The 12339-nt window shown below is 42.6% G+C and overlaps 1 protein-coding gene across 1 annotated transcript in view; it reads left to right on the forward strand.

The window, feature by feature from the left end:
* Nucleotides 1-4234: 4234 nt before the first annotated feature.
* IQGAP1 (IQ motif containing GTPase activating protein 1) overlaps nt 4235-12339 on the forward strand; it is a 112608-nt gene continuing 104503 nt past the window's right edge. Inside the window, exons 1-2 of the mRNA XM_027846360.1 lie at nt 4235-4355; nt 6166-6265. Of these exons, the coding sequence (XP_027702161.1) occupies nt 4301-4355; nt 6166-6265 (155 nt within the window). The 5' untranslated portion in view covers nt 4235-4300. The remainder of the gene's footprint in view (nt 4356-6165; nt 6266-12339) is intronic.

Genomic DNA, 12339 nt, shown 5'->3' on the forward strand with positions numbered 1-12339 from the left:
ATTGCTTACAAATAACAGTTGTTGGCAAGGGCAGGCCAAATTTAGTGACAACTTCTCTCCTTCTCTCGCCATTTTGCTTCCTCTGTCCCCCAACTATTTCTGACTTTGAGCCTTTTAGTTCAAATTTCAGGGAGTGGCCAAGTGCTATATCCTCTCTGCTTCCTTCAGTTGGTAGCCAAACAACATCTCCCTTCTCTTTCTTTGACCCTGAATTTACAAAGGGGGGTGTTTGAGGAGTGAGGGTTCAGGGGGCTCTGGGTTGAGCTCACTCCTTGGCATTCAGACACCGAAGACCACAGAGGTCCAAGTCCTACCTAATCATCCCCATACTAATCAATCTAAACATTCTGTCCCATGACCTATATGTTCTGGACCTTTAGAATTAAACTACTATGCTTCTGGGTATTGTGAGTCCCAAATTTAGTCAATATAGAATGATTGGCTAAACTTTGTGAAGTTAATTCTTAATGAGAACAAATGTCTCTATCATTCTGCAACTAGCTGGTGGTAGTTAAAACAACTATTGGGCAGCTACTTTAGCTTGGATCTGTGACCCAGGAGACCAAGCCCCTTTGGGTTTGAGTAGGCAAGCACTGCAAAAATGCTTAGCCACTCCTTTTTCTTTCCACTGGTTCTGAGAGGTTATTGGCTGGCATTTCACCCAACGACTGATGATTATTACCTAACTGCCCAACACAGACTTTTAATATAATAATAATTATTCAATGGCAGCTAGGTGGCACCATAGCGCATAGAGTGCTGGGCCTGGAGTCAGGAAGACTCATCTTCCTGAGTTCAAATCTGGCATCAGACACTTAGTAGCGGTGTGGCCCTGGGCAAGTCACTTAACCCTGTTTGCCTCCGTTCCTCATTTGTAAAATGAACTGGAGAAGGAAATGACAAACCACTCCAGTATCTTTGCCAAGAAAACCCCAAATGGGAATGTGCTCAAAGGACCATAAAATTGTGCATACCCTTTGATGCAGCAATACTACTATTAGGTCTGAATCCCAAAGAGATTTTTAAAAAAGGAAAAAGACTTATTTGTACAAAAATATTTATAGCAGCTCTTTTTGTGGTGGCAAAGAATTGGAAACTGAGGGGATGCCCATCAATTGGGGAATGGTTGAACAAGTTGTGATGTATGAATGAAATGGAATACTGTTGTGCTATAGGAAATGATGGACAGATTTGAGAAAAACCTGGAAAGACTTATATGAACTTATGCAAAGTGAAGTGAGCAGAACCAGGAGATCATTATACACAGTAACAGCAACATTGTATGATGATCCACTGTGAATGACTTAGCTCTTCTCAGCAATATAATGATCCAAGACAATTCCAAAGGACTCATGATGAAAAATGCCATCCACCTCCAGAGAAAGAATTGATGGAGTCTGAATGCAGATCGAAATATATTATTTTTCACCTTTTTTCTTTTTGGTATTTTTTTCTTTCCGTCCGTGTTTTCTTTTGCAACATGGCTAATATGGAAGTATGTTTTACATGATTATATATGTATAACACATCAAATTGCTTACTGCCTCAAAGAGGGGGGGAGGTGAGGGAAGGAGGGAGAAAATTCGGAACTCAAAATGAAAAAAATGAATGTTAAGAATTGTCTTTTCATGTAGTTGGGAAAAATGTTGTTAAACCCTTCCCCCCCCCCCAAAAAAGAAAAAGAAACTCTCAAATGGAGTCACAAACACAACTGAAATGGCTGAACAACAACCAATTCAATCCAGGCACTCACAATGTGTCTGGATTTCCCCCTTGCGCTCATTATGTGTACCATAGTCATTGCAGTTGGTGACTACCTGGTAACTACCAAGTTAGAGGCTGCCAAAGACAATCTGTGAAGTATTTTATGAGCAGACAAAGCTATCTACAAGTGGGATGTCAGCTACCACCTTACTCCTGGGGAACACTCTGAGGGATTGTGTCTGGTTATATGTCTGCTACCTCTGTGTGAGAGCTCACACAAATATGTATTACTTGGCTTTCGTTTTTAAAAATATTCTGAATACTAAGTGAAATGGGCATTTCCATACATATATACATGATGGAACAGAGTAAGATGGTACATGGAACTGAAGACCTTTATTTTGTGCAGCTTTCTTTTTTTTCAAAGTACCTAATAGAGGCAACTAGGTGGTACAGTAATAGAGTTCTGGCCTTGGAGTCAGGAGGACCTGAGTTCAAATCTGGCCTCAGATGCTTGACACTTAACTAGCTGTGTGACCCTGGGCAAGCTGCTTAATCCTGATTGCCTCACCAAAAAAAAAAAAAAAAGTATATAATAAATTTAACCTTTAGCTGTCCTCCTTTTCTGTGGTTCTTTCTGGCCTTCATTAAGTTCTCTTTTCTGTATTTTTTTTAAAAGTTGCCTCCATGATGCTCTTTTCTTTTCCCTACCCTATCTCTATGCATCTTTCCCCTCCCACTGCTACCCCTCCCAATGGAGAAAAAAAAAAAGAAAAACAAACAGCTCTTGTTATAAATATTCATAATCAAGCAGAACAAATTCTGTCTTACTTTTCAAATGCATGTAGATAATATTGTGATTAAAAATACAAATTTATTTAAAAGTGTTATTGGATATACAATCATTTTTGTCAAGTATTTTGTCTATCAATTCATACTAATAGTTCAGCAACTATAAAGGAGAGGGTGTGTGCAATTCAGGTCATTTTTTGATGCTAAAAAGGACCTAAACTAAACATTTACCAGCACAGTCACCCAGTGGTGTGCTGGTAAATGTTTTATCAACTGGCTCCCCAAAGTAAAAAAGGTACTCAGGAAACACTTTTAAGTTTAATTGACATGAAGATTTCTTTCATTACTTTCTTCAGTCTAGACAATTCACAGAACAATGGATCAGGCCTTGATTTGCAGCTGTTGCTGGTCTCTGATGTGTAAATACTTACAATAAACATTTCTGGGTCCAGAATGGACTATAATCATAAGGCTGAGGTTCTACACAATAGTGTTTTTATAAAGCAAAGTGCTTTATACATACAGGGTGTCCCAAAAGTTTTAGTGCAGCTCTAATAAATAACTTAAAACTGCCCTAAGACTTCTGGGACACCCTATATTATCTCATTTGATGACTGACCTAGAGCTATAACGGACCTTACAAAGTTATACAGTGGATCATCCCATTTTAAAAGAGGAGGAAATCCTGCTAAGAGGGGCAGTGAACAGCGCTGGATCCCTGACACGAAGTCAGGAGGAAGACCTAAGTTCAAATGCTGACTCCGACCGTTATTATCCCGGACACCCTGGGCAAGTATCTTAACCTCTCTCGGACTCAATTTCCTCCTCTGTCAAAATGAGGATGATAATGATAGTGCTGTGAGGTTCCAATAGGCTAAGGCTTGTATAGAGTTATTGCACTGTGTGTGATGATAAGGAGGAGGGTGAGGATGAGGATGGCGATGAGGGGTAGTGCCAACATGATGACGTAACGGGGCACTGCAGGTGCCGGTGCAGGTGCAGGCTCTCTCCCCGCCCCCACGGCCCAGGTGGAATGGGAGTGGGCAGTTCGGCCCCTGGAGGACCACGGGTCTTGCACGAAGCCCCCACGACCTCCGCAGAAGGGAGCACCGGGGGTGGGGTGGGAAGCTGGTAAATGTTTAACACCTGGCTCTGCCCGCTTCTAAGTTTCTTCTGCATTACGGAAAGCTCGGAGGAAGTAATATTTGCGGCGCGCACGAGCACCTAGTAGGCGCTTAATAAACCCCGGGACCCTCCCCCATTAGTGGCATTTTCTCCATCACCTGCGACAAAACAAGATGTCAAGCCCCAATCAGCGGATTTGCCGAGCCCGCCAATCTCCGAGGGGCTCTCACTTTAAATTTAACCACGGGCTCCCCGGAGCGCCCCCCCCCCCCCAACCCCAGTGGGCGCAGGCGCAGGCGCAGGTCGCGGAAGGCCGAGGCGCACCCGGGACATCGCGGAGTGAGGAAGAGAGGGCATAGACAGCGAGCACACGTAGCCGGCGGAGCGCGCGGACGGAGCCGAGCAAGTTTGGGATGGCTCAGCCGCCGTAGGCAGCGCCGCCCGGGCCTCGGCGGCCCTCCGGCCCCTGGAGGGCGAGGGAGGGGAGGAGTGGGCGGGGCGAGGCTGGACGGGCCCCGCCTCCTTCTTCCCTCTAGGGCGGCGGTTTCGGGGCGGGGCCGCAGGCGCGGGCACTGTCACACCCAGCGCGCCTCCGCCGCTGTCGCTGCCCCTGCCGCGCCCGGGAAGCGCTACGCCGCCTGCGGAGAGGCTTCGCCCGGAAAATCTCGCTCCTGCAACCATGTCCGCCGCGGACGAAGTCGACGGGCTGGGGGTGGTTCGGCCGCACTATGGCTGTGAGTCCGGGGTCGGGCTGGGGTGGGAGGGCGAGCCGGGTGCGGCTCGGCCCCTTCGCGCCCTGGCCGTCCCAAGGCGAAGGTGGCTCGGGCTCCTGGGGCCGCGCCGCCCCGACCCGGAAGGGCAGGGCTCGCCCTTGTCCGGGCCCGGGTCCCGGCCCCTTCCCCGATTACGCTCCGGGGCTGCAGGCCCCACCCCGGGAGGGGCCCGTCCTGACACTTCCGTCTGTCAGATGGAGCCAGGCTGGTCGGCTTGGGGGGAGTGGGGGGTGTGGGTGTGGAGGGCTTCCAGCCCCCGCGAGAGGCTTGACTACCTTCGCCTCGCCCACCCATCCGCCGGTGGAGGAAACTGAGGCCCACGAGGCCGAAAGCAGCCTGGCCCAGGGCGGCCCAAATCCCCTCTGTCCCGCGCTAGGCTGCTTTGCGTGGCTTTGGAAGACCCTTTCTTCCCAGCCCCCAAACCGGGGCTTTGGGACCCTGGAGAGCCCCCAGGGATTTGGGGACTGACTGACGGAGGCAGAGCTTGGTTTCTTCTTGATGCAGCCTAAGAACAAGGGTCTCTGGACTTATTTTAAAAACTGTCGCTAAATGTTTCAATCAGTTTATTTCCTTTGTAATCTTGTGTATTTTATACATTTAAAAACCACGTTTGGAGAAGGGGGCCATAGGTCTGCTCAGACTGTCACGGGAGCTCCTAACACCAAAAAGAGAAAGAATTCCCCCATTAGGAGGAATGAGAACTGGCGGGAGGCACATTTTGGGGAGCTGAAAAGAGCCCTGGACTCCTGGACTTTAGAGACGTGGGCACCTTGGTGGGGCGAAAAGACTCGGGGACTAGTGCAATCAGGAGACCCAAGGTTCTGGCCGTGGGACCCTGGGCAAGTCACCTTTTCTTAGGCCTCTGTTTCCTTTTTTTCTCAAATGAGAGAATTGGAGCATATGATCTCTAGATCACATGAATTGTCTATATTCTGTAATTCCAGGTCTTTAGGAAAAATAAAATATTGATTTCTCTTTATATCACCTGTATTTCCCAGTGTGTCTCATCTCTCTCTCAGAGAGCCATCACTTCAGTCAAAGAATAACAAAGCTAGGGAAAAAACAGTTTAGCAAAACTAGCCAATATATTAAGAGAGTTTTATGTTATATGCAATGTTCTACACCATAGTTTCCCACCCCCCCATTTTCTGCAAAGGGAGGAGGTTGGGAGGTGCTTTCTCAAAGGTCTCTTACATCCAAGCTTGATTCTAAAATGTACTGAGCATAGTTTTCTTTTCTTGAGCATAGTTTTCTTTTCACCAGGATCTTGAAAGTAATTAAGTGGAAGGGGAGGGAAGGAACTTGCTTCCTTATTCAATTTGTCAAGTAATTCTGCTTTCCTAGGGTTTTGGACGTTATTATATTTGTTCTACAGGGGAAAAGGGAGACCCAACCTAGTTCCCCCTTTTTTTTTTTTTTTTTTTTTTTTGAAAGAGGCCATCCCTTTTGATGATGTAGGGATTTTAGTTTCAAGTTATGCACTGGAAATAAGGTTCTTATATATTAGGCTGCTTTGGATAAAAGTTCATCAATGTCAGTAAAATGCAAAGTCAGATATATGCCTATGTTACCATATTTTGACAAAAATGATAAAAATAATATAGGTGGGGCCCAATGTTCTTGCATGAATAAGGGCATTATGTTATACCTGGCAATGCTTATTGCCAAGGGGAGTGGGAAGTTACTAAGCTGAAGCAGGGCCTGCTAATCTTTTACGTCTCTTATGAAAGCTACAGATTTCCATATTTATATAATTTCTCTTATTTTGTAGCTGTCTTGGATAATGAAAGGCTCACTGCAGAGGAGATGGATGAGAGGAGACGTCAGAATGTGGCTTATGAGTACCTTTGTCACCTAGAGGAAGCAAAGAGGTAAGGAAAAGTTAGTTGGCAACATATTGGGACAAGGAACTTGGTTTGTTGTGAACTTCTCTTTGGTATGTGTGCCTATGGAAAATTAGGTTGGTAGTGGGGCAGCCCTAGTTAGGGCTAGTTTGAAGGAACCTCACAGATCATTTAGTTTAGGCTCGCGCCTCTTGCAGGACATCTCTCTAACTAGTTAGGGGGAGAATTAGGGCTAAATTCCAAGTTTCCTCCCTCTGAGATCTGTGCTTTTCAATGCTTAATCATACCTTATTCCCTTTAGAACATTTTCTTTTCTATCAGGTCTTAGGTTTTGGACTTCTAGCATAAGAGGTGGCCCTTTTTTTTTCCTTTTTTTTTTTTAGTTTTCAACATTCACTTTTATAAAATTTTTAGTTCCAAATTTTGTTCCCTCCCCTTTCCTCTCCTTGAGACGGCAAGCAGTCTGACATAGGTTACGCATGTACAATCATATTAAACGTATTTCTACATTAGTCATTTTGTGAAAGAAGAATCAGAACAAAAGGGAAAAACTACACGAAAGAAAAAAAAAAGAGTGAAAATAATATGCTTTGATCTGCATTTAGACTCCATAGTTCTTCCATCATGAGTCTTTTGGGATTGTCTTGGATCATTGTATCGCTGAGAAGAGCTAAGTCAATCATAGTTGATCACTGAACAGTGTTGCTGTTACTGTGTACAATGTTCTCCTGGTTCTGCTTCCTTCACTCAGCATCAGTTCATGTAAGTCTTTCCAGGTTTGTCTGAAATCGACCTGCTCATCATTTCTTATAGTACGGTAGTATTCCTTTATAGCCATATATAACAACTTGTTCAGCCGTTCCCAAATTGATAGGTATGCCCTCGATTTCCAATTCTTTGCTGAGGTGGACCTTTTTCTATGAAGTCTTTCTTGTACATGATTCTTTAGGGGTTTACTCTTTTCAAATCGAGCTACTTACAAGAATATTTCCTACTGCTTATCTATAAGTGTTCTTCTCATTCTGGAAGCTATCGTTGCTTATGAACAAATTCTCTTTTGTGCATAAATCCATCCATTCACTAAAGCTATATTAAGTGCCTAATATTTGCAGGGCACAGAAGATACAAAAACAGATTGTGGCTCCTTCAAACTTATAATTGAAGTGGGGAAGGACAGTCACGCAAATAATTGTTGTAAGGGAAAGTGAGATAAATTCCCAGTGCTGTAAGAACTTTGAGGAGGATGAAGTCAACTTTATTTCTGTGGATTTGGGGTTGGTGAGGGAAGGCTTCATGGTGGAGGCAGCAGCTGAATTGGGCGCTGAGGAGAAGAATTTCAGAATGTGGAAATGGTCTAGGGAGTCTATTTGGTGCATAGTGGAAAGCATGAGCAAAGGTATGAAGACTGGAGGTGGCAAGAGAAGAATGGAGAATAGTCTTGTTTGGTTGGGATGAGGAGAGAGGCTGGAAGAGCAGGTTGAACTCAAATTGTGAAAGTACTTGATCAGGATTGTAGACTTCATTTTGTAAGCAAGGGAAAACTATTTAAGGGTATTGAGTAGAGGAGTAATGTTAGCAGAACTGGGCTTTCCCGATTACAGTGATCTTGGGAGGGAAATCCAGGTAGACCTGCTAGCCAGCACCAAGGACAGAGTTTTTCCTCATTCTGACTTGGTGGTCCAGCCACTGCCCGGAACTAGCAACTGCTTTGTGAGACACTGAGTTTTGCAAAGCTGAGAAGAGGGTATCTCTCTAGGACTGATTCTTGGAAGGCCTGTGGTCTCCGAGTGTCCTGTCTTCTTGAATGAGTCTGTAGTAACATCTGGAAATCTTCAAGTGGGAGTTTATAAGACAGCCTACAGTGGTGGTCATTCAAGCCAGGCTCCATGAAAATAATAGAGTTAAGTTACTTAAAGATTGAAGTCTGTGATATCATGAAGGTATGGGTAAGATAAACTGACTTGTTCATCCATTTCTATACTGTCAGAAGTATTAACATTATATATATAACATATATAACATTTATATATAACATATATAACATTATGTATGTAACATATATAACATAATATATAACATATATAACATTATATATATATAACATATATAACATTATATATATATATATATATATATATAACATATATAACATCTATATAACATTAGAAGTAGAAGGTGCTTCTTTACACAGTGGGGAGTAAGTGACACAAGTATAAACTTATAAAGCTGAAAGAGACCTTTGAGGTAATCTGACCCACAATCTCTTAATTTTATATATGAGGAAATTGGGGGGTAGAGAGATGAAGTACTTGCCCAAGAAAACTCCTTAAGTTAATGACCCAGTTGGGATTGGGATGCAGGGTGAAAACACAGCCCAGCCCAGAAGCTTTTCGGTAAGTTCATCTATTCAGGGCAGTTAAGAAGCTTGGAAACAACCTTCTAATCTCTTAGGCTGGTGTTGCTGAGAGAGACTACTGTCTTCTCCCATGAAAACAAATCTTGGTGCCCTGCCTGGTCAAAGCCAGTATAGATTGCTGTCACCTGCAAATGGGTTGTGTCATTAAAAGCTTCAAGCTCATTTTCTGCATGGAAACAATGTTTTTAATAAGAGTTGTTAAAAGTTATGTCATTCTTTATAGTTACAAGGTATTTTACAGTTATCTTAATTGATTCTTATAATAGCTGTGTGAGGGAGGCTGAACAAATGCCATTATTCCCATTTTACAGATGAAGAAGTTGAAGCTTTAAGGAGTTCTATGACCTACCCATGGTCTCATAGCTGAGAGGCAATCTTTGGACTCCCAGATGGTTAGGTTCCCAGGCTAGTTCACAAAAGCCTGTTTAATTCAGTGTAACTGAAATATTTTTTCAGTGGACAGTTGTAAAAATTTTTATTTGTTGCAATACTAGTAATTCTTCTACTGCAGGCTTACTTCCATGCCTCATCATGACTGGAGGTAACCCTGGGTTCTCAAAGGCAAAGCCAGTGAGGTACAAGCTCTGGCAGATCCTGTCTGTCTGGAAAGTATTTTAATGTGGGTCTAGTGACAGACTGTCATCTAAGAACCAGAAGACTGGCCATCGATAGGCAATGTTTTTTGTTGTAATAACTCGTGAAACTTCTACCAGATAATGGAGGAATTGGAATCGGCTTTGGTGGAAGAAATACACATAAGTGAAATCATAGAATTTTACTTATCTGCATACTGTTAAAGAAAAGCAGGTTTAATTAGAGGACAGTCAGGAGGTAGATAAAAACTTTTATAGGGAATCAAGAGGGCATTTCTGGGTATTTAAAGGTGTTCACAGGTTGACTCTGAGGGTTTGGTGTCATAGGAACATAAAATCATAAGGTATAGGGGTGGGAGGTACCTTGGAGATCATGTAGTCTAACACCTTTATTTTACAAGTGGGGAAACTGAGGCCTAGTGAGGTAAAGTGACTTGTTCAAGTGTCACACACACTCTTAATACAAGGGCTCAAAAGAAGACTTTTTTACTCCACATTCATTGCCCTCAAATTTAATTTAAAATTTATGACTTTTTTCGTGAGAAGGCTTATGTGAACTGATGCAGAGTAAGTAAACAGAATTATGGAAGCAATATCTTCAGTATAGCAAGAACCAAAACAAATGAAACTGAATTCTTGTATTTATAATGACCAGATAGAAGAGAAAATGCCCTTCTTTTTTTCTTTTCCTTCCTCCCTCCCTTCTTTGCTTCTTTCCTTGCTTCCTTTTTTTCTTTCCAGATATGGTAGACAATGAGGGTGGCACAGTACTTTGCTGTCAGACTCTGTTAATGTGTTGTTTAGTTTTGCTGTATTATTTTTTCTCTTTTCTGTTCTTTGTTACAAGGGATATCTCACTTTTTTTTTGGGTGAGGTAATCGAGGTTAAGTAACTTGCCCAAGGTCACACACCTAGTAAGTGTTAAGTGTCTGAGGTCATATTTGAACTCCGGCCCTCCTAACTCCAAGGTGGGAGCTCTATCCACTGCGCCACCTAGCTGCCCCGTTACCTTACTTTTTAGAGATGGGGAAAAGGATATCTTCTGAGATGAGAGTGTTATAAAGACAAAAGCTATCAATAAAAATTAAAAATTTTAAAACTATTTCTTTCCTGTAATGTAGGCATATTACTACCACCTTTCTTATGCTTAGCAGCAGTGATCATTTATTTTGTAAATGGGACAAAGAGGGAGAGATTTTTCCCCAGGGTAATTGAGGAAGAGAGAAGGAAGAAGGGAGTTGGGTGTATGGGGTGTGTGGATGTGTGAGTGAGAAAGAGAAAAAGACACACGAGCCTGTAACTCACTATTTACACCCTTGTTAAAGACAGAGGAAAAGGATATGTGCTTCAGCTACTTGAGGGAAAAGGAAGGAGATGTTGGGTCATGTAGTTCGCATGTAGTAGTCATGCGGTGACACAGACAACCCAGGGCAGCTTGAGGACTGTGGAGTAGCATTGAAGTGGGTGAGGGTAGAGAGGTGGGCTGTATTTAATAGGCTTTTGAACATATGAGATGTTAACATCCCATATATAATGTGCCTGCACTGGGTTTGACCTAGAATTAAAGGATGTTTCTAGTGCACTGATTAGGCCCAGACACTTGACTAGGAATTGGATTTGTATTTCTTTGAAAATCTGCACTGTTGACCCTAAGATAAGGATACACATATGTTTATCAGAGCTGTTGTTGCGAGTACTTCAGTTTTCCCTGGTAGAATTTTATCGTCTTCTGTGTTTGATTCCTGCTCCTCCATGGTGGAGTGTTTTCTGGGTACTGGTACGCTGTACTGTTTGGTGATGTACTTATAGTCTGACCTCTGACAAATTCCTAGTTGTTTCAAGTTGAGGCTGCTTCCTGAACTCCTTGACAGGAAGTGTTTGTGCCAGATAGAGTTGGTAGGCAAAATGAGACGGTCTGGAGGTGACTCATAGGATGGTTAGTGTTGGTTTGTTTTGAGTCTTTGTTGCTTAGAAACTATATCTGTAGCTCGTTTGCAGGGTTGTGCCACTTGGAGGAGGGCAGCATAAAGCTTTTAGCTGGCCAGATCAGGGCCCTTCACTGAGGCTTCTGCTTAGTAAAAGCCCCTCTGTTAGGGTTAATCTGTGGTTTTGCAGGATGCAAATTAAGGAAACTTTAAAAAACTTAAATGAAGAATTTGATTAGTGGTTTGTTTTGAAGAAGAAAAGTTAATTTTCTTAACTTTGGAGCTCACTGTACTTTTATTAATACCAAAAGCTAGTGGTAGTTTGCCTTGTGCTATTTGACAATAGCCTAATTACTAACATATTTGTACATTTTACCTCTGATTTATATAACTAAGAAGCAAAAAGTGATTACCAATTTGTGCAACTATAGAATATTCATGTTTGTATTTTGCTGTGAGAGCCAGCAAACTGCTGTATGGTTTTGTTGATTTTGTCTACGACACTATACTATTGAAATAAAAAAAGTGAGAATTTTAGAGTTTTGTGTTAAAAAGCCCTTTTAACACAGGTTGCTCAGCCTTCCTATGAAGAGCTGATTAATTTCTTCTAGATTAAACACTTTCTAGTCTGATGATAACCAAAACTTTTATAGCTGTTAGAAGTTTTCAATGTGCTTTTTTTATACAAGGTGTCATTTGAGACTATACTATCTCTGTGAGGGAGGCCCTACATTTATTCCCTCTGTTTCACAGAGGAGGAAACAACTATTCAAGAACTGAGTGACTGGCACAGATGTTGACTTACAAGGCTTGTTTTGTGAAAGGTGGGATTGGGAGTTAGGCCTTCCTGACTCCCAGCTGGATCGTCAAGCCACTTTATTGTACTGTTTATGAGTTCTTAAATGGTATTGCTGGGGAACTGGCTTTGAAGGAATGATGAGTGCTACCCTTGTCTACTTACCTAGCCTTATTTTATCCATTCATCAAAGCTTCACCAATTCCATCAGGTCTTTGAGCCTTTCCCTAGCAAATTCTACTTGCAAGGATGTCATCTTACTCCTCATTCCTTTTGTACTCATCCATACCATATGATCCCATGTTGTAGAGTTGGAATGGACCTTAATCTCCACTTTATGTGGAGATGATCTAATCTCCACTTTATGTGGA

The sequence above is a fragment of the Vombatus ursinus genome, unplaced genomic scaffold (assembly GCF_900497805.2).
Source record: "Vombatus ursinus unplaced genomic scaffold, bare-nosed wombat genome assembly UNPS02015129.1, whole genome shotgun sequence".
Taxonomy (NCBI): Eukaryota; Metazoa; Chordata; class Mammalia; order Diprotodontia; family Vombatidae; genus Vombatus; species Vombatus ursinus.